Source organism: Neovison vison, chromosome 6, assembly GCF_020171115.1.
Source record: "Neovison vison isolate M4711 chromosome 6, ASM_NN_V1, whole genome shotgun sequence".
Lineage (NCBI taxonomy): Eukaryota > Metazoa > Chordata > Mammalia > Carnivora > Mustelidae > Neogale > Neogale vison.
In genome coordinates, this window is record NC_058096.1 from 56,464,514 (window position 1) to 56,483,237 (window position 18,724).

General features: G+C 39.8%; 1 protein-coding gene across 1 annotated transcript in view; it reads right to left on the reverse strand.

The window, feature by feature from the left end:
• MORC1 (MORC family CW-type zinc finger 1) overlaps window positions 1-18,724 on the reverse strand; it is a 187,187-nt gene that overhangs the window by 147,753 nt on the left and 20,710 nt on the right. Inside the window, exons 7-10 of the mRNA XM_044254799.1 lie at window positions 14,836-14,904; window positions 10,722-10,812; window positions 9,949-10,057; window positions 1,729-1,888 (exon numbers count right to left, since the gene is read on the reverse strand). Coding sequence (XP_044110734.1) covers window positions 1,729-1,888; window positions 9,949-10,057; window positions 10,722-10,812; window positions 14,836-14,904 — 429 coding nt within the window. The remainder of the gene's footprint in view (window positions 1-1,728; window positions 1,889-9,948; window positions 10,058-10,721; window positions 10,813-14,835; window positions 14,905-18,724) is intronic.

The following is an 18,724-nucleotide window of genomic DNA, read 5'->3' on the forward strand; positions in this document are numbered from 1 at the left end:
CATCGCTGGGTTTGACCTGCAGGTCACATTTGCCGACCCCGGCTCTACAGCATAGTTAACAAAATAATCCAAATTCTTTACAAAATTGATTATGATACAAAGGCAAACAGGATTGTCAGAGAAATTAAAAGAACAACCAATTATACTTCTCTTGGTAGTACTAAAACACAAGAGAGAACAAACAGCACAGTGACTAAGAATGCCTGTGTCCAAATCCTAATCAACCATTTATTTACCTGCACAATGACCTCAGATAAGCTTCCTAACCTCTTTGAACCTAATTTTTTCTAATCTACACAGCAGAACACATAAATTATTTTGAGAATTAAACGTGTTAATTTTTAATAAAACATTTAGAAAAGTATTCAAGAAACAGCACACCATTCATTAGTACTTACATGAATATTTCACAATTAAAAGTCAGCTAACAAGTTAACATTTGCTGTCCTTCAATTATGTCATGAATAGGGGTGCATGGGTGGCTCAGTCGGTTGAGGGTCTGACTTAATTTCAGCTCAGGTCATGATCTCCAGGTCGCGAGATCAAGGCCCAACTTGGGTTCTGCGCTAAGCGTGCAACCTGCCTAAGATTCTCTCTCTCTTTCTCCTTCTATCCCTCCCTCGATGCTTGCAGCCACTCTCTCCCCAAAAATTAAAAAAAAAAAAGTATAACATGTATATATTAAGAAGATTAATATTTATTGAATTGCCACTAGTTTTCCTCTAAAAGGGAAAGGATGACAAAAAATCATTTTTAAACAAAATGCCATAAATTAAAGAAGAAAATTTGAAGGTAATACACGCCAAGCCAGAAACAAATTTTTCAGAATTTCAGTGGGTTAAGTGCCTGCCTTTAACCAAGGTCATGATCCCAGGGTCGTGGGGTAGAACAGGGAACCTGCTTCTCCCTCTCCCTCTATGTCTCCCCCTGGCCTGCGCTCTCTCAAATAAATATATATTTATTATATATTATTTAATATATATTATATATAATTACTATATATTATATAATTATAATATATAATTAAATTATATATTATATATAATCATTATCTATAATATATATTTTTACATAATTAGTAATTATATATTATATATATATACATATGAATATAAAACCTTAAAAAAAGATTTTCACTAAAAACATTATCTAAATCAAGGAGTTCCAAAAAGGAAAATGCACATAGTTTTCTCTAGAGTAGGATTCTTCTTGTTTCCAGATAAGAAAGGCAAACATCTAGAGAAAGACTGGCACTGGAAAATGTTAGTAGACACAGGGCATTCTACATGTTGAGTAGAAGGCTGGTGTAGGTTGAAAGAATACAGAAAAAACAGAAACTCTATGCCTCAGAAACCTGGATTCACTGGCTTATAAACTGCTAACTGTCTTATATATGTGAGATCATCTAGTCGTAGACCCTGCAGTAAGCATGTCCTAAATCTGCTATGTAGTGCAGGGACTACGGATTCCCTGGGGTCACAGACTATGCCACCCCTTCTCATCCAGCCTTCACCAAGCTCATCCAAGTACAACTTTGGACTTGGAGCTATTCATGTTTGGATTCACTTAAGACAAAATTCCTGTGGATACAATGAATGACTGCCCCCATGTAAGATCCTGCATGGTGTTACAAATAGAAAAAAATATAAAAGTGTATGCAGAGTATCTTTTGAAAGATACTAAAAATGAAATACTTCTAACAAAACTGCAGAGTTTTGATGATCTTACCACATTTCCCATAGATCACATCAAACTGCTGCATCAGTTCAGCTTCATTTCTAAATGGAGAGTACTTAAAAATTATAGACAATTCCGTTGATAGTTTTTGAGGATCATCTGTGACAGATTTTCTGGTTCTTGTTAACCATGAAGGTATTGGAACTACAACCTATAAAACACGCACACATACACACATCAATTTACTACAAAGTACACAAATAAAAACCATCATCCTTTCATTTGATCCTGATTCAGTCCATTCATCATCTAGTCAAAGTACAACACATAAAGTTAAAAGTTTATTTCCCCCTGCATTCTAGTTTTATAAGAAAGAGACAAAAACTAATTATGTATACTCAAAGAGTATTATTCTAAAAGGCTCCATTGTAGAATGTGGGGACAGATGGAATCTACTTCAGCCCCTAACGAAATATGGGTAGGATGGCAGAGGGAACAACAGTGTCAGCATGTTAGAAGCTGAAGAGTACATGGCAGCAAATCCAGGAAAACCAATCTGAGGCCCGTGCCAGAAGAGAAAACCAGTCTGATTATTATTTGGAATACCCTGAAAGACTCAGAGATGGATGGCATGAGTTCACTTCGGGGATGGGAGAAAGGGGAAGAAAAATAGAAGTAGCATCCAGATCCCCATCTGGCACTAGCTCCCCCACCTCCACAGAAACTAGATGCTTATTCTCTGGAAAGAGCAGAACAAAGCATTTCTAGATTAGAGGATATATCAGGTACAGTTGTCAGGGGGACCTTACTGAGATTGGCGGGGTTAAAAAATACATACTGGGTGCTGAGAACCCAGATTCCTTCTCTCATTTGGGTCCCAGAAAGCTGTCAGCTAGTCCTTCAGGCAGAAGACTGTAGGATCCTTCTCTGAGAAACTGGACAAGCCCAGAAGGAAAGACATAATGAAAATTACACTAAGGGTTTCCTAACAATACAGCTCAGCTAGGGCTCACTATTATGACACTCATAGCCACCAAGACCCCAACCCCCAACCCCACTCTTGCAGAGCTTTCCGTTGAAACTGTACTGGAATACTCTTTAAAGTATTCAGGCTTGATAGCCATCTGAGAAAAGCCTCTAATATGATAAAAACAGATTAAATAAATAAGCACAAACAAAGCAACTCATCAGAAACCAAACGGTAGAAGGAAGATGAAAATTTCAGGGAAAAATCATTGTTAACACCCTCAGAGTGCTAAAAGGCCACCTTGCTTAAGACTGTTTGGATCTGGAGTGCCTGGTAGGCTCCATGGGTTAAAACCTCTGCCTTAGGCTCAGGTCATGATCCCAGGGTCCTGGGATCAAGGCCCACATCGGGCTCTCTGCTCAACAGGGAGCCTTCTTCCCCTCCTTTCTCTCTGCCTGCCTCTCTGCCTACTTGTGATTTCTATCTGTCAAATAAATAAATAAAATCTTAAAAAAAAAAAAAAGAATGTTTGGATCAACCAGGAAATCAAAGAACTTAAACAATTCATGGAAACCAATGAGAATGAAGACACTTCAGTCCAAAACCTATGGGATACAGCAAAGGCGGTCCTAATGGGGAAATACATAGCCATCCAAGCCTCCCTCAAAAAAACTGAAAATCCAGAATACACCAGCTCTCTTTACACCTTAAAGAATCAACAACAAATTAAGCCAACTCCATGCAAGAGATAAGAAATAATAAGATTGAGCAGAGATCAATGAGAGAGAAACTAGAGATACAGTAGAACGCATCAACAAAACTTGAAGCTGGTTTTTTGAAAGAATCAATAAGATCTATAAACCATTGGCCAAACTAATCCAAAAGAAGAGCGGACCCAAATTAATAAAATTATGAATGAAAAGGGCGAGATCATGAATAACAGCAAGAAAATAAAAACAATCATCAGAAATTATTATCAACAGTTATATGCCAATAAATTAAGCAACCTAGATGATATGGATGCATTCCTGGAAACCTATAAACTTCCAAAGCTGAGTAAGGAAGAAACTGACAACCTGAGTAGACCAATATCTAGTAACTAGATTGAAGCAGTGATCAAAACCTCCAAAAAACAAAAGCCCAGGACCTGACAGATTCCCTGGGGAATACTACAGAACTTTCAAAGAAGAAATAATACCTTTTCTCCTGAAGCTGTTTCAAAAAATTGAAGCAGAAGGAAAACTTACTATGAAGCCAGTATTACCCTAATCCCCAAACCAGGTAAAAACCCCACCAAAAAGAATTTCAGACCAATATCCCTTATGAATATGCGTGCTAAGATTCTCAACAAGATCCTAGCTAATAGGATCCAACAGTATATGTGGCAGGGCAGGTGGGAAGTTGGGGTACCAGGTGGTGGGTATTATAGAGGGCACGGCTTGCATGGAGCACTGGGTGTGGTGAAAAAATAATGAATACTGTTTTTCTGAAGATAAATAAATTGAAAAAAAAATATTATCCACCGTGACCAGGTGGGGTTTATCCATGGGATGCAGGGGTGGTTCAGAATTCACAAATCAATCAATGCGATAGAACAAATCAGTAAGAGTGGAGAGAATAACCACAGGTCCTCTGAATTGATGCAGTAAAGCATTTGACAAGATACAGCATCCATTCCTGACTAAAACGCTTTAAAGTATAGGGATAGAGGGAACATTCCTGAACTTCATAAAATCTATCTATGAAAAACCCACAGCAAATATCATCCTCAATGGAGAAAAGCTGACAGCTTTCCTTTGAGATCAAGAATACGGCAAGGATGCCCACTCTTGCCACTCTTGTTCAACATAGTATTAGAAGTCCCAGCAACAGCAATCAGACGACAAAGAGAAATAAAAGGTATTCAAATTGGCAATGAAGAAGTCAAACCCTCCCTCTTCACAGATGACATGATACTTTAGATGGAAAACCCAAAAGACTCCACCCCCAAACTACTAGAACTTATACAGCAATTCAGTAATGTGGCAGGATACAAAATCAATGTACAGAAATCAGTTGCTTTCTTATACACTAACAATGGAAATACACAAAGGGAAATGAGAGAAATGATTCCACTTACTATAGCACCAAAAACCATAAGATATCTGGGAATAAACCAAATCAAAGAGGTAAAGGATCTGTATTCGAGGAACTACAGAACACTCATGAAAGAAATTGAAGACACAAAAAGATGGAAGACCATTCCATGCTCAGGGATCAGAAGAATAAACATTGTTAAAATGTCCATACTGCCTAGAGAAATCTATACTTTAAATGCCATTCCTACCAAAATTCCACTGGCATTTTTCAAAGAGCTGTAGCAAACAACCCTAAAATTTGTATGGAACCAGAAGAGACCCCAAATTGCTAAGGAAATGTTGAAAAAGAAAAACCAAACTAGGAGCATCACGTTGCCTGATTTCAAGCTTTACTACAAAGCTGTGATCACCAAGACAGCATGGTACTGGCACAAAAACAGATACATAGACCAGTGGAACAGAGTAGAGAGTCCAGATATGGACCCTCAACTCTATGGTCAAATAATCTTCAACAAAGCAGGAAAAAATATCCAGTGGAAAAAAGACAGTCTCTTCAATAAATGGTGCTGGGAAAATTGGACAGCTATGTGTAGAAGAATGAAACTCGACCATTCTCTTACACCATACACAAAGATAAAATCGAAATGGATAAAAGACCTCAACGTGAGACAGGAATCCATCAGAATCCTAGAGAAGAACACAGGCAGTAACCTCTTCGACATCAGCTACAGCAACTTCTTTCAAGATATTTCTCCAAAGGCAAAGGAAACAAAAGTGAAAATGAACTTTTGGGACTTCATCAAGATCAAAAGCTTCTGCACAGCAAAGGAAACAGTCAACAAAACAAAGAGGCAACCCACAGAATAGGAGAAGATGTTCACAAATGACACTACAGACAAAGGGCTGATATCCAAGATCTATAAAGAACCCCTAAAACTCAATACACACAAAACAGATAATCACATCCAAAACTGGGCAGAAAAAATGAACAGACACCTCTCCAAAGGAGACATACAAATGGCTAACAGACACATGAAAAAACATTCATCATCACTAGCCATCAGAGAGATTCAGATCAAAACCACATTGAGATACTACCTTATACCAGTTAGAATGGTTAAAACTAACAAGACAGAAACAACATGTGTTGGAGAGGATGTGGAGAAAAGGGAACCCTCTTACACTGTTGCTGGGAATGCAAGTTGGGGCAGCCACTTTGGAAAACAGTGTGGAGATTCCTTAAGAAATTAAAAATAGAGCTTCCCTATGACCCTGCAATTGCACTATTGGGTATTTACCCCAAAAATACAGATGTAGTGAAAAGAAGGGCCAACTGTACCCAATGTTCATAGCAGCAATGGCCACAGTCCCAAACTGGAAAGAACCAAGATACCCTCCAACGGAAGAATGGATAAAGAAGATATAGTTCATATATACTACGGAGTATTATGCCTCCGTCAGAAGGATGAATACCCAACTTTTGTATCAACATGGACAGGACTGGAAGAGATTATGCTGAGTGAAATAAGTCAAGCAGAGAGAGTCAAGTATCATATGGCTTTGCTTATTTGTGGAGCATAAGAAATAACATGGAGGACATGGGAAGATGACGAGAAGAAGGGAGTTGAGGGAAATTGGAGGGGGAGATGATCCATGAGAGACTGTGGATGCTGAAAAACAAACTGAGGGTTTTGGAGGGGATGGGGTGGGAGGTTGGGTGAGCCTGGTGGTGGGTATTATGGAGGGCACATATTGCATGGAGCAGTGGCTGTGTTGCATAAACAATGAATCTTGGAAGACTGAAAAGAAATTTTAAAAAATAAATAAAAATTTAGGGACGCCTGGGTGGCGCAGTTGGTTGGACGACTGCCTTCAGCTCAGGGCGTGATCCTGGAGTCCCGGGATCGAGTCCCACATCAGGCTCCCAGCTCCATGGGGAGTCTGCTTCGCTCTCTGACCTTCTCCTCGCTCGTGCTCTCTCTCACTGTCTCTCTCTCTCAAATAAATAAAATAAAATCTTTAAAAATAAATAAATAAATAAATAAATAAAAATTTAAAAAGAAAGAAAGAAACCCAGAGTGCTAAAAGGAATTACTGTATCTATGAAACAGAACTATATGTCTTTAAAAAAGAATACTGAGAGACTTTAACACACTTCTTAGAAATGAAGACTATGACTACAGAAAAATATTTATAATAAGGTTGGAAGAAGAAATGTTAGAAAACCTCCCAGAGAGGGCATGTATTGCAGGGAGCACTGCGTGTGGTGCAAAAACAATGCATACTGTTAAGCTGAAAATAAATAAATAAATAAATAGCAAACCTCCCAGAAAATAAAACACAGAAAACAGGAGAGAAAAGATAAGAAAATCAAAGAACCAGTCCCAGATGTCCAAGAGTTAAGAAGAGAAGTTGTAAAAAGAAAGAGAATATGAATGGAAGAAAATCATTAGCTATACAGAAAAATATTCCCAAACTGAAGGACACGTATTTCCAAATTGAAAATGTAAGCAACCAGCACAATGGATGCAAATATACCCATCCAAAGGCAAAATACTTAAATCAGAACACTGGAGACAAAGAGTAGTTCTGAGTAGACAAAGAGAAGTTCTACTGACTTCAAAGAGTAGATAGAGGATAAGAAGAGACTCAGAAATTAAAATGGCTTCAGCCTTCTCAATGACAATGCTGGAAATAAGATGATAATGGAGCAATGGTTGCCAGTTCCTGAAGGAAGATTCATTTCAACCTACAAATAACACCAAGCCAAACTATCATTGAGTGCTCATGTAGGATAAAAATATTTTCACGCATGTCTTCACATAAAGTGTTTTTTCCTCAAAATACTTGACCTCTCATGCATCCTTGTTAAGGAAGCTAATGGAGATGGGCGCCTGGGTGGCTCAGTGGGTTAAACCTCTGCCTTCAGCTCAGGTCATGATCTCAGGGTCCTGGGATCGAGCCCCACATCCGGCTCTCTGCTCAGCAGCAAGCCTGCTCCCCCCCCCCCACACCCTCTGCGTACTTGTGATCTCTCTCTGTCAAATAAACAAATAAAATCTTTAAAAAGAAAGAAAGAAAGAAAGCTAATGGAGGATGTATTGGCAAGGGAAGGTCCTAGGAGCACAGCAGAACACCAGCAGGAGTGAGGAGTAGCACAGAAGACTCCAGAGCACAGTCTTCAGGAAGATAGGACTGAGAAGAGGACAGCTGGAGACTGGAACTAACATAGTGAGAAAGACAGAAAACCAAGCAGGTAATCAGTGACAGCAGTAAGTACACAGAACACGAAACAGACAATTTTTAATTCCGGGAAGAATAAGAATTGTGCAGAAAAAGGAAAAAACACTTTATGACAGGATATAGTTGTGAATAGTGTTTATACAGTCTTATAGTGTAAATACTGAACATTAGCATATGTAAACTTACAATGGAGCTATGTTGAGGATGGAGAATTGGAAAGATATGTATGTGTGATACAGAGGAAATAATACAAAAATCTTTTTATAATGAACAGTTAATACATAATACACGAAATCAAGAAGTAGCAATATAAGTATGTTACACAGCGATATGCAGGAAAATATTGAAAAAAATCAGCTAATATTGTTGCAAGAGATTTCCTGGAAGTAGAAGTAGAAATGGGAAGGGGTTGCTGGTTTTAATTTTTTTGCCTTTTTTTTTTTTTTTAAATGGGGAAATGGCCCATTTTAGCTATAACCTCAGCTTTGGCCCAATTTTCCATGCCTTTACATACATAAATGGCAACATCAATTCTTAAGCCACTGCTTTTCCTTCTATCAATCTCTCACTCAGCTACTCCCTATGGCCTACAAAATGTTGCCTCTCTGACCCGACCCCACTGCGGCCCGTGGGCATGCTGCATCCCTAGGAACAACCTCACAGTTCCACCATCCTTCCACCCCCACACTCCTGTCCAGGTCTGAGAGTCGCGCATGCCACTTCTCTCCGTATACCAGCCTTTCCAGCAGCAAGTGGTATTCACTCCATAAAACCCTCGTGGACCAATCAAGGCTCTCTAATCTCTCCATCCATACCCCTGCTTTTGACAATTCTGTAACAGCAGAAATCCATGAGTATGCTGAACGCCATTCTTCTTAAACACCCTCATTTTGTTATGTGTCCAATTCACATGTGTTTGCCTATATTTTGTGACCACTTTGATGGTCAGATGATCTCCTGATGGTTTTCTGCCTTCCACAGGGTAGAAGTGCTGGGTAGTTTCTTAACCTGCATTTGCTGTATTGAATTACACTGACATTCTGAATAGCGAAGCTCAGACACTGCAAATTAATAAAGCATAGCTAGGTCATCAGATGGAGTTGAAATTATGGTCACCGGGGTTTCAGTTTTAAGTCCATTTTGCACTCATTTTCTTTAGATTTTGTATTCCAAGTATTTTAATCCAAAATTTATTTTTATTTTTTATTTATTTTTTTAAAGATTTTTTAAATGTATTTATCTGACAGACAGAGATCACAAGTAGGCAGAGAATAAGGCAGAGAAAGAGGAGGAAGCAGGTTCCCTGCTGAGCAGAGAGACCACTGCGGGACTCGATCCCAGGACCCTGAGATCATGACCTGAGCCAAAGTCAGAGGCTTTTACCCACTGAGCCACCCAGGTGCCCCCAAAAGTTATTTTTAAAATGATAACCCATTTATGACATAAATAGGGGAAATGTTTTGCAGGCTCCCTCCAAAAAGCTCACTGTGCCAAAGGGAGCCTCTTATGCTAGGAGATTTGGGTATATGGATAATGAAAATAACATTCTAAAAACTGCCTAGGAGTTAATAAGCCACTCAAGAAGGGTCAACAGGGGGGCACCTGGGTGACTCAGTTGGTTAAGCATAGGATTTGGCTTAGGTCATGATCTCAGGGATGGAGCCATGCATCAGGCTCCCTACTCAGCAAGAAGCCTGCTTTCCCTTCTTCCTCTGCCCCCCACTGTGCTCACGCTCACACTCTCTAATAAATAAATAAAATCTGTTTTGAAAAATACTACCCCCCCCCAAAAAAAAAAGATTGGTCAACAGGACAGGTTCTATTGACCTGCCCAGAACGTCCAGCCACCTTCTCTCATTTCCCAAATACATTCCTAAATTTCTAAATCATAATCAGAAAAGAACCACTAGACTTCACCTCCTGAGATAGCAAATGAAAAAACACTGTTACTATGGAAACCAAAGGAAAAATCTCAACTCTTACCTCAGTAAGACCTTCTCTTTCACAGAATGTCTGAGAAAAAAACACGCAGGTCATCGTTTCTTCCTTCTTGGTAAAAAGAATAAAGTCTTTCCCAATCCTCATGGATCCACTATATTAAAAATCAAGAACATACTGGTTTACATCATGAACAATGAAAAGAAGAAAGAGGCGGGCACAAAACTGCACTATAATGAATTGTTCTTTCACAGAAGTAATGCCCCTGTTTTGCTGACCCATCACCAAAAGGGTGTAAATAATGATTTTTTTTCCCCTCCAAGTAGAGCAAATGGATTTAAACCAATCCAGCTCTACACCCTTGCTTAAGACAGGACTGCTAGAAGTAAGGTGCTGTCCAGGACTCAAGAAAAGAACAATCATGTGCCCGTAGCAGGAGTCAAATGGGTGACAATTTACTCTTGTCCTCGCCTTCCACGGAGGCAGACTAATAAAATAAGCTGTGGACACGTATTACACCTGAATTAACATATGCTCTGAGAAACAAAAGAACAGAGATTCAAGGAAGCTCTGAAGTTCAGGGCTTCTGCTACCACACTTGAGAGGATCCATCCCCTATTTGAGAATTAAATTTACAAATGTTGTAAAGATCCAAGTCAGTTATCAGTATGGAAATCCCAAAACAAGATAGGACCCTTCAGTTTATATATATCTTTAAAGCTTTACAAACCTAGATCGTTCTGTGTAAGACTGCCTTTAAATTAAAATTGTTCCTAGTATCAGTAATACACGCTTTAAAGGAAAAAAATATCTCTCACCTTTTGAGACCATTACCATATTGCCCAATAAACTTCAAGGCTGATGACCGTTTCTTGGATGTTCCAAAGTAAATGATTTCTGAAGCTTCCTCTATAATTGATAGACATTTAGGTGGTTAGAAATTAAGAGTCACTGACCCTGGCCATAGGTCCAGTTGTCAGGATGTCACACGTATCTCAGGACATTAGGACAAACCCATAGGTCTTGGGTCAAGCCAGGTACAGCTCCATGTGGAGCCCAGAAACAGGCTTCACATTCTAACCAGGATCTTAACTGTAATATATTGAAAGAGGTCAAACAGACCTAGCCACATGACCTTGGGTAAACAGAGTTTAAACTCTGAGTCTTGATTTCCTCATCTCTAAAAAAGTAGTAAGACCGATATTATAGAGTTGTTGATGAAGACAAATAGATCAAATGTGATCATTTGTTTGTGAAACTCTGAACACAATATACTTAATAAGTGCCAATTAATAAGTGTTACAATTATCCATACCACTAATCATTTTCCATGAATTCGGCTCTTAGCCAGCTCCATGGAAGACTGAGCAGGGCAGAATGGCTTCTGGTCTGACACTCACTGGGGATGAAGGGCCACTTCTTCCAGACTCTCAGAGTCATTCACCAGATCTCTCCAGAGCATTCTGGAATTCTAGAGAAGAACTGTCTGAACTTCAAAATATATATACCCCCAGAAACCAGAATGCTCCTAGAGAAACAGGGAAGGATAGAAACGGGTCACCCAATGGGCATACCTGAGTATGTGCTCTGAAAAGTATCCCAAAGACCGGTGTCAATCTATGTGCAGATACTCTGCTTGTCTGCAGCCAACTGGACATTTTATCACGTGTTCTTATAAAGGGATGGGTATTAAGTGAGGGTATCCATGATAACAATATTAGCTTCCTTTATTGTTCAGTATATGCTAGGGACTGTATCATATATTTTACATGCATTGCCTATGTAACATTTATAATAAACATACAGAATAGATACTGTGATGATTATCTGCATGTTATGGAGGAGGAAATTCAAGTTCAAAGTATACATAACGTGTCCAAGGTGGAACAGCTGTTGAATGTGACTGTAAGGACAACAATCCAAGGCTGTCAGAGACCATATTTTGTGGTTTTCAAAGCACACCTCCCAGACGCCCACGTATGGTGGCTGGAGTTCTGGGAACGGATACAGAACACTGACATGACCCCTTCCCACCACAACTTTATGTCACGGTAGGAGAAGCAGATTAGAAACTAACAAGATAATTTCTAAGAACACTAGTGAAGAAAATAAAACCAGGGTAATGTGATAGAGGATTAACAGAGGTGTGGCCCTCAGACAGAATGATCAGGGAAGGCTTCTTTCATGAGGTGACATCTGAGATGAGCTACAAATCACGGCCCAGCAGCTGTGGCTGGAATGTTACAAGCAAGGGAGTGAGTGCCATGAGAAATGGTCAAAGAGGTGGACAAAGGCTAAATAATGTGAGAAACTGGAAGCATTACTGGGGAGTATAAATTATATCCCAAAGTAATGAAAAACCACTAAGGGTTTGAGGTGATCATTTGTATTATAGATATCTTTTTTTAATGATTTTATTTATTTATTTGACAGAGAGAGTGAGCGAGTGGGAGCCTGAGCAGGGCTCAATCCCAGAAACCGGGGATCATGACCTGAGCTGAAGGCAGATGCTTAATCTTAACCAACTGAGCCACCCTGGTGCCCCGAGGTCATTTTTATTTTATTATTTTTTTATTTTTAAAGATTTTATTTATCTATTTGATAGAGATCGCAAGTAGGCAGAGAGGCAGGCAGTGGGGGTGGGGGGGAAGCAGGCTCCCCGCTGAGCAGAGAGACCGATGTGGGGCTCAATCCCAGGATCCCAAGATCATGACCTGAGCTAAAGGCAGAGGCTTAAACCACTGAGCCACTCAGGCGCCCCCCGAGGTCATTTTTATTAAAAGAAAATACCCTTGGGATGCTGTGTGAGGAATGGACTATGATAGGGAAGACTGGAAGCCAAGAGTGAAAATTCCTTCAGTTACCCTCTGGGTTAAGGTTGATTTTTTTTTTTTTTTTTTGGATTTTTTTTCCAATTTATTTATTTTCAGAAAAACGTATTCATTATTTTTTCACCACACCCAGTGCTCCATGCAAGCTGTGCCCTCTATAATACCCACCACCTGGTACCCCAACCTCTCACCCCCCCGCCACTTCAAACCCCTCAGATTGTTTTTCAGAGTCCATAGTCTCTCATGGTTCACCTCCCCTTCCAATTTACCCAAAAGCACATACCCTCCCCAATGTCCATAACCCTATCCCCCTTTTCCCAACCCCCCTCCCCCCAGCAACCCACAGTTTGTTTCGTGAGATTAAGAGTCACTTATGGTTTGTCTCCCTCCCTATCCCATCTTGTTTCATGGATTCTTCTCCTACCCACTTAAGCCGGGTTAAGGTTGATTTAACTCAGTTTGGGCCACAGACAGGTTCTATCTTCAGTCATCAGATAAACTCTTCCTTCCAACTTATTACTTGATTTCCAATCAATGTTTTTCTTTAAAAGACTTTATTAACTTATTTGAGAGAGAGCTTGAGAACAAGCTGTCAAGGAGGGGGGAGGGTGCGTAGGGGCAGAGGGAGAGGAAGAAGCAGACTCCCTGCTGAATGGGGAGCTAGATGCCTGGCCCCTGGGATCATGAGCTGAGCAGAAGGCAGATGCTTAACCAACTGAGCCACCCAGGTGCCCCAATTTCCAATTGATATTAATAGGAATTGCTCTCTCAACACTAGCAGGCTTTTAAAAATAATCCTGTATATTTCAACTGAAGTGTGAGTTCCTTCTGAAGATGAGCATTTGCCACTTTTCTGTGTTTTCATCATTTTGCTCATGGCCATATTATAAAAGGAGTTGCTTCTTTTTCTATTTTCTTTTTTTTTTTTTTTAAAGGAAGTGACTTAGAATATATCATACATTCTGTTATTTAGATATTCAGGAAAATGAACTTAATGGTCAGTCTAGAAGTGAAAAACAAAACTTTTTTTCATCATGATTTTCTCACAAACTCTCTCTTTTAAACACTAAGGAACCAACAATACCTTGAGTCAAAATCACCTGGAGAAATCAAAATTATCCCAACAAAGTCAGAATGAGACCTGAGTAAGATATTTGGCCATTTTCTAAGCTTGCTAATAATCTCTGACTGTTCATACCAAGAGAGTACTTCAGAGACTAGCAAGAAGATAACTGCTTTACTTTGTATTCTGAGTTTCCAAAAATGACAAGAATGCTTTCCACTGCTGTAGAAATGACCAGAACCGTTCCCTATTACTTGAATTCCCCTCACGATTTTTTTTTTTTTTTAACCTAGCGGTCAACCACCCTGTCTTGTGGGACATAGACAAGTATTAAATAAGAATTCAGGGATAAGTTATCCCAAATGACTCAAAGCTCTTATCAGAAGAAATAACATTTCAATTTCATAGTAAACTGGTATCGTGCCCCCACTGTGTGTTGTGTTTTGGTTAGCGTTAAGGTACTCCCCCAAAAAGAAGAAAGAAAAGAAAAAGAAAAATCATGCAAAGAATTGTAGATGTATTCATTATGATGAGAATAGCTGACTGAAGCTACTAAACCTTTGAACATACCAAGAAAAAAATCTACCACTAAAAACAAGAAGAGGTAACCTCTTCCTCAAGGTTAAGCAGAAAATTAAAAACAGCCTGAAGGTACCGGAAACTGCCTCAGGCCTCTTGCAAGCAATACCTGAAGGGTGGGCTCAGACAACTTCCAAATCCATCCAGTTACCCTGCCTTTTCCATGGATTCCCAGATGTTTTTCCTCACACATAATCACACCTTCTGCTTTTCATCTTTCTTGCAGTATTTATCTACGCTCCCTTTTTGTCTTGGTTTAGATGATTACAATTAATTTACTCTGTCAGCTGGAATATTTAAATCTAGAAAGTTCAACAATATGTTAAGTCTAGGGTTTATTTTCCCTTAATAGCTCCATGCCTGTTTTTGCATAGATAGCTCAATTTATTTTTATTTGTTTGATGGGTTTTCTGACTGTTTCCCCGAACAGCCAGTTAGGTATCCAGATAATTAACTTACCAGGATTCATACCACATCCATCATCCAGGAAGCACAACATGAATCCACCCTGCAGTTTTTCATTATCCACTGTAAGAAAAAGCAGTTCCTTCGTTATCACTGGTAAATATGGGTCTTAATTTGTTCATCAGAAAGTCATGCTGCTTACATAATTATCTGTCCCCCTCAAAGGCAGCCACGTAGTAACAGAGTGAGGGCGCAAAGATGACGCTCAGAAAGGTGTCCAGGCTATAGTTTCACAGGACACTGCAGGGGGAAGACAGTCCTGCACCAAGAAGGCTTTAAATTATCATGAAACATCTAAACATTAATAAATTATGTGTACAGTGGGGCTTGCCCTGCTCTGGAATCTGCCTAGCCTTTAAACTTCAAATGTTTTCCACCCTGGGGGTGGGAATAAAGGGAGATGGTGATGTGACCCCAGGATCCCTCTACCCACTGATCCACCTTTGTGCCTTCCACCACAGCACTCATTCTAAAGCCAATCCAGGCTGTTCTTCTTTAATTCCTCAGGCTCTCCTGTCAGTAGTTAATTCCCATAAGAGCCATTTCTGTGTGCTTTTAGTGGCAGTAAATATTTGCCTCTTGAAACAGCTTTTGAATTTTTTAAATGGTCAGGTTATTTGGAATCAATTGTGGTGATCAAGAGACATCATCAAGATAACAGAAAGTCATCTCTTGTTTAAAAAAAAAATGGAAAGGTGTAATGAAAAGTAATGAGACTAATTTTAATGCTCAGTTTGTGATCTGGCCAATCTGGCTCTGAGAGTAATTTCAACACTTGGATATATGACTTCTACCACATCTTTCTCTCTCTCTCTCTCTCTTTTTTTTTGATAATAGCTTGAGAAATAGCTTACACACCAAAAAACTGCCTATGTGTAAAGTGTGCAGTGGGATGAACTGTGGCATATGTACATACTCATGAAATCATCATCACAGTCAAGGTAGTGAACATACCCATCACCTCAGACGTTTCCTCAGGTCACTCTACAGTCTCTCCCTTCTGCCTCCTTCCATGCCCATCCCCCCCACACCAACCTCGGGCAGCCACTGATTTGCTAACTCTATACCGATGATTCAGTTGCAGCACATTTGTTAAGTCAATTCTATGTTCAACGGTCACCCCAGATCAACATTTCAAAAGTCAAATAGTGTTCAAGATAACCTGTAAATAAATATGTAAAACATATACCTAAGCTTTCCAGGTTCATAATTTTATTGTCACATGCTCACTTCTAATTCCCTACCACCCCCACTATTTCCCTTCCTATCTATAAGCACTTTGGATCTTCCCTACCAATTCGTTTTCCCAGTTCTTCTCTCTGCCTGGTCCTCTGGAGTGCTTACCTCAACTCATGTATCAGAATATTCCTCCCCCACTTTGCTCTGAGCAAACCCCACTATTCAACAAAGGGAACAAAGAACTCTTGTGGAGTTCTTTGCCAGTGAGGTGGTTCTCAACTGTGGCTGAACATTTTAATCACATGGAGATACTCCGAATTAACTGGTCTTGGGTGAGGCTCAGGAATAAACATCTCCCCCAATTAACCTACTGTGTATCAGCACTAGGAACCAACTGATCCAAGCCTTAGGTGGCTCTGTACAGATTTTGCAGCTCTTGGGATAAAGTCCCCATGTAAGGAACTTGCAGAAAGAAGGGAATTTCTTTGGCGAAAAGGTGGGAAAGACTCAAAATTCCCAAGAGACATATACAGTGCTTACTTTTTCTATAAACCCAAGAGAGGAACTACAAACAATCATAGCCTCAGAATGTAATATTCCCCTACTATCCATGCTGAAGCTTGGTCATGTTTATTTCAATTCCTTAAAGCTAAGCATTCTAGATAAATTCCATTATCTGCCAAATACGCATGTCTAAAACACACCCCAGCACCTTTTCCCTCATCAGACTTAACTTCCCCTTCTGATGTTTCCTGTTCAATAAATGTCCACCACTCTGCCATTAGGCTTCAGCTCCCCAAGTCTAAACCTCAGGATTGCCATGTATTCTCAATTTCACCCCCCTAACGCTTTTCAAGTTTGAGCACATTCTCCATCACCATGACACTGTCCTAGCTCAGAAAACCATCATCTGCCCTCTGAATTACAGCAACAGCTGCCTCACTCCTTGTTCCTGCTAAAAGCAGAATGCAGACCAGTATGCATTTCACAATTAATTTTATGTGTCAACTTGGTTAAGCTCTGGTACCCAGCTGTTTGGTCAGACTTTAGTCTAGATATTGCTCTAAAAACATTTGTGGATATAATTAACATTTACAATCAGTTGACTTTAATAAAGCAAATAACTTCCATAATATGGGTGAGCCTCATCCAATCAGTTGAAGGCCTTAAAGGCAAAGACTGAAGTTCTTCAAAGAAACAATTTTCTGCATCAAGACTGCAACACAGAAATTGCGCTTGAGTTTCTAGGCTGCTGGCCTACCCTGAAGATGAAGAACTTGAGAACGCAACACAAGCTCTTAGCTGGATTTCCAACCTGCCAGCTGCCCCACAGATTTCAGGTGTGCCAGCCCCCATCCCACAATCCTGAGTCAATTCCTTAAAATCTCTCCTTTTCATCCTCCCCAGACACTCTATCAATAGCTATAGATGTAGACAGATACAGATATACATCAATATAGCAACACATGTACATATCTACAGTGGAGGGAGACAGATCAGGTAGACAGTAGTCCATCTATCTGTCTCTCTACCTGTCTGTCCATGTAGCTATCTCGTACAGGTTCTGTTTCTCTGTAGAACCCTAACAATTACACTCTCCAAGCTCACCTCTTGTCATTCCCTCCCCACACCCATATTGCAAACTTCCACTTCCATGCAAAAATTCTCCTTAACTAACCTTGAGCATCGCAAACATTTTTGCAACTCCATCGGTGTTCTATATTCTCTCCAAATTCAAGACCCTGCATATGCTCCCCCTTTTCCCTTTCTGCCCCTGATTCACCAGGTGGAAGCTTATTTCCCCTATAGATCTTTAGCTCCAGTAAGGTTCCTTCTAGGACAACTTCCTCATTCCCACACATCACAGGAGCCCACAATGAACATTTTCTTTGTAGTTTGTGTTCCCCACTTTCTTATGTATCTCTTTATCTTTCAAACTGTTGGCTCTTACTTTTTAAAACACAGTAGCCTCAGAGATACGGTGAAAGCTAAGGGCCCTCCACCCATGAAAGTGAAGATATACAGCGTATTTTCTACAGACCCCCACGCTAGGATGGGGTCTTTCTTAAGAGCAGGCACTGCATGCTTAACACTTAACCTAGTGCCTGCCACTTGCTAAGCACTTAAAAAAAATTTTAACTGCAAATCCACATTTACTAGAACCAATACATATGAACAGATAAACAACAATGGCCAAACATGTTTAGTTTGAACTTTATGGTCCTCCCTCAAGTTACCTGAAGAAAACTTAAGATTGAAAAGTAGGGGCACCTTTGTGGCTCAGTGGGATAAGCCTCTGCCTTGGGCTTAGGTCATGATCCCAGGGTCCTGGGATCAAGCCCCACATCGGGCTCCCTGCTCAGCAGGGAGCCTGCTTCCTCCTCTCTCTCTCTCTGCCTGCCTCTCTGCCTACTTGTGATCTGTCAAATAAATAAATAAAATCTTTAAAAAAAAAAGATTGAAAAGTAATTCAGGGATTTCAGTAAATAATCTGAAGAGTGGCTCAATGCTTAGATTAATTAATTATCCCCATATCAATTCTATCTATTGCTGTATAAGCCCTGACCCTGGCTTATTACTTTTTTAAGAAAATTCGATTTGCTAAGTTGGCAGCCATATTGTGATTTGCAGCAATAAAAAATTTTATAACATGAATAGGTACTTTTTTATGAATAGATAATTTAAAACCAAAAACCGTAAGTTC